Source organism: Rhagoletis pomonella, unplaced genomic scaffold (genome assembly GCF_013731165.1).
Source record: "Rhagoletis pomonella isolate Grant_MI unplaced genomic scaffold, Rhpom_1.0 Rhpom_scaffold_02237, whole genome shotgun sequence".
In the NCBI taxonomy this organism is placed as follows: domain Eukaryota; kingdom Metazoa; phylum Arthropoda; class Insecta; order Diptera; family Tephritidae; genus Rhagoletis; species Rhagoletis pomonella.
Window position 1 is genome coordinate 1 of NW_023460791.1, and position 2,768 is coordinate 2,768.

General features: G+C 39.4%; 1 protein-coding gene across 1 annotated transcript in view; it reads left to right on the forward strand.

Annotated features, from left to right (window-relative positions):
- Positions 1-2,102: 2,102 nt before the first annotated feature.
- LOC118753228 overlaps positions 2,103-2,768 on the forward strand; it is a 1,355-nt gene continuing 689 nt past the window's right edge. The window contains exon 1 of the mRNA XM_036488104.1: positions 2,103-2,745. Coding sequence (XP_036343997.1) covers positions 2,193-2,738 — 546 coding nt within the window. The 5' untranslated portion in view covers positions 2,103-2,192 and the 3' untranslated portion in view covers positions 2,739-2,745. The remainder of the gene's footprint in view (positions 2,746-2,768) is intronic.

Genomic DNA, 2,768 nt, shown 5'->3' on the forward strand with positions numbered 1-2,768 from the left:
AGGAGCTAAACAAATTGTACAGGTTACAACTAGCGAAAAGGAAAAAAGCGAATACTACAAATGCAGTGGTGGACTTCGAAATAGCCTTGAGAGCAAAAGAAGAATGGAAACAAGCTGTAAAGGAGGCTAAAAACAAGAATTACAAGGAGAGGATTGAAGAGCTAAACAATTGTCCAAACACCAAAGACGCATGGCGTTTCATCAGCAATGTTAAAGGCAACAAACACAAAAACGGTGATTGGGCCACAGAAAACAATTTAGAATACCTGGAAATGCTAAAGTCGCAAGTAAGAGCCGCAACAACAATACAAGCAACGCAACCAGGTTTGTACCCTTCACATCTGACACAGCAGCCAAACATCATGGTTAATTTTTCGTATGACAATTTTGAAGAAAAACTCAATAGCAAAAAGTCGACTGCAGGGGGGGTAGACAAAATCACCTTTAGCACTCTCAGACATCTACCTAGGGAATCCAAAGAAAAACTGCTAAAGGCCTTGGAATCAAGTTACCATAACAACGAAGTCATTGAGTCGTGGAGGCGAATCAGAATTGTTCCTATTCCCAAAGCAAATAAAGATTTGGATGACCTAAAAAACTTTAGGCCAATATCATTGATCTCAGTTGTTGCGAAGAGCCTCAATATGCTCATCAAAGATGCCCTGGTAGAAGAAGTAGAGTTACGAAATATAATCCCACAAAAAAGCTTTGCGTACAGAAAACAAAGATCGTCATCAATGTGCTTAAACGAAACCCTGCATTTTGTAGCTGACAAAAAGAGTAACAACGAAAAAGTTTTTATTTGCTTCCTAGATATAACTGACGCATACAACGGGGTCGACCTCGAAATCTTACACCGCACGCTGTTGGAATATAACATAAACCCAAAAATTGCTAATTGGACGAAAAACTTCTTCTCCTCGAGAATACTGACTCTAGGGCCACATGCGGTGGAAGTCAATAATGGACTCCCTCAAGGTAGCTGTTTGTCACCAATACTTTTCAATATTTACACGGCCAAGCTTCACTGTATAAACGATAGCAAAACGCAAGTTTTTCAATTTGCAGATGACATAGCAATAATTTCGCACTGCAAGTCGGAAAAAGCTGCAATCCTCAATTTGAAAACCCAAATTATTAACATCCATGGGATCTGCAACTCTATAAACCTGAATTTCAACTTGGAAAAAACGAAATTCATGTACCTTTCTGCAGGGAACAAAAGAAACTTTGAACTAACAATCAGTGGTAACCAAATTGATCAGGTAGTCACAACAAAATGGCTGGGCAGAATTATTAACTCGAACTCGACAATCAAAGGGCAAGTTGGAAAGGTCAAAGACGAAATAACAACAGGTAAAAATTTACTTGCAAAACTGACTACAATAAAAGCAGGGTTAACACCCAGAATAGGGCTCAACCTATTCAAAGTATTCGTAAGATCCAAGATGGAATACAGCAACACCAGCTATGCCAATGCTCCGAACTGCTACAACAAAAAACTACAAACAATAGCAAATGAATCCCTGCGTAGATGCTTAGGAGTTCCCCCTAACACACCTACCCTAGCTCGATATGCCATAGCATGCGAGCTGCCACCGCTAGCAAGAGCAGTTTGGTTAACTTCAAAAGAGCTGACCAAGCAATGGTTTCTCAATCCAGATTTAAGAACACAACTAAAAAATAGTAGACCGGTCAAATCAAGCTACAGCCACACCTTTGAGAAATTTAAGGACATTTTCAATCAAATTAACACAAACACTACTTTCATCAGACACCCTAATCTCAAATTAATAGACTCAAATCTAAACAAGTCCAAAAACAATGTGGCGCATGAACAACTACAAGCTATCTTTAGAGAACAACAAGCATACTATCTTGATCAGGGTTTTCACATATTAGCGACTGATGCCTCCGTGAGTGAAAATATAGTTGGTTGTGCTGTATACGACAAAGCAAATAACGTCTCCTACTTATACAACATACCCTTTTACCGGTCGACGACGTTTGGGGAATTAGTAGGACTGTTACAGGCGGTCAAACTTGCTAAAAAATATAAGTGGAATAAACCATGCATTTTTACAGACAGCTTGGCCGCTGTAAAACTGTTAAAACGACCGTTAACCCAGAACCATATAGTGGCCGAAATCCACAATCAAATTGCCAATTCACAAGTAGAAACTGCAGTCATCATGTGGGTACCCAGCCACGTAGGCGTAGCATGTAATGAAAAAGCTGACACTGCAGCTAAAACTGCAGTGAATCACGGCCAGACGCTTTCGATTGACTTAACGCCACAAGAGGCACTTATACAAATCAATACTCTACTATGGACAGAGACTAAGGACAAGATAAAGGAAAAATGTGTAGACTGGGACCATAATATCATCAATAGTTTTGCGATGAAGGAAAGACGACCTTGGTTTAAGGACAAGAGATTTGACTTAGAGCCTTATGACATGAAGCTCCTCAACAGACTAATTACCGGACACACATACAACAGCATCTATTTACAACAATTTGTACCAAATGTTAGTGAATACTGCAACACTTGCAATACGCTGGAAACTCCTGATCATCAAATCTTCCACTGTGATAAGTACAACGCTATGAGAACGAAGTTTAAACTCTTTGACACGTACAAGACCATAAATGAAATTATCACCACTAAAAAACCTGAGCTTTTTAAAGAGCTAATAAACTTTTTGCGAGAAACCAAACTAGATGGAGCACTCTAGGCCATAGGTAAGAATCCAGAACTGTGTATT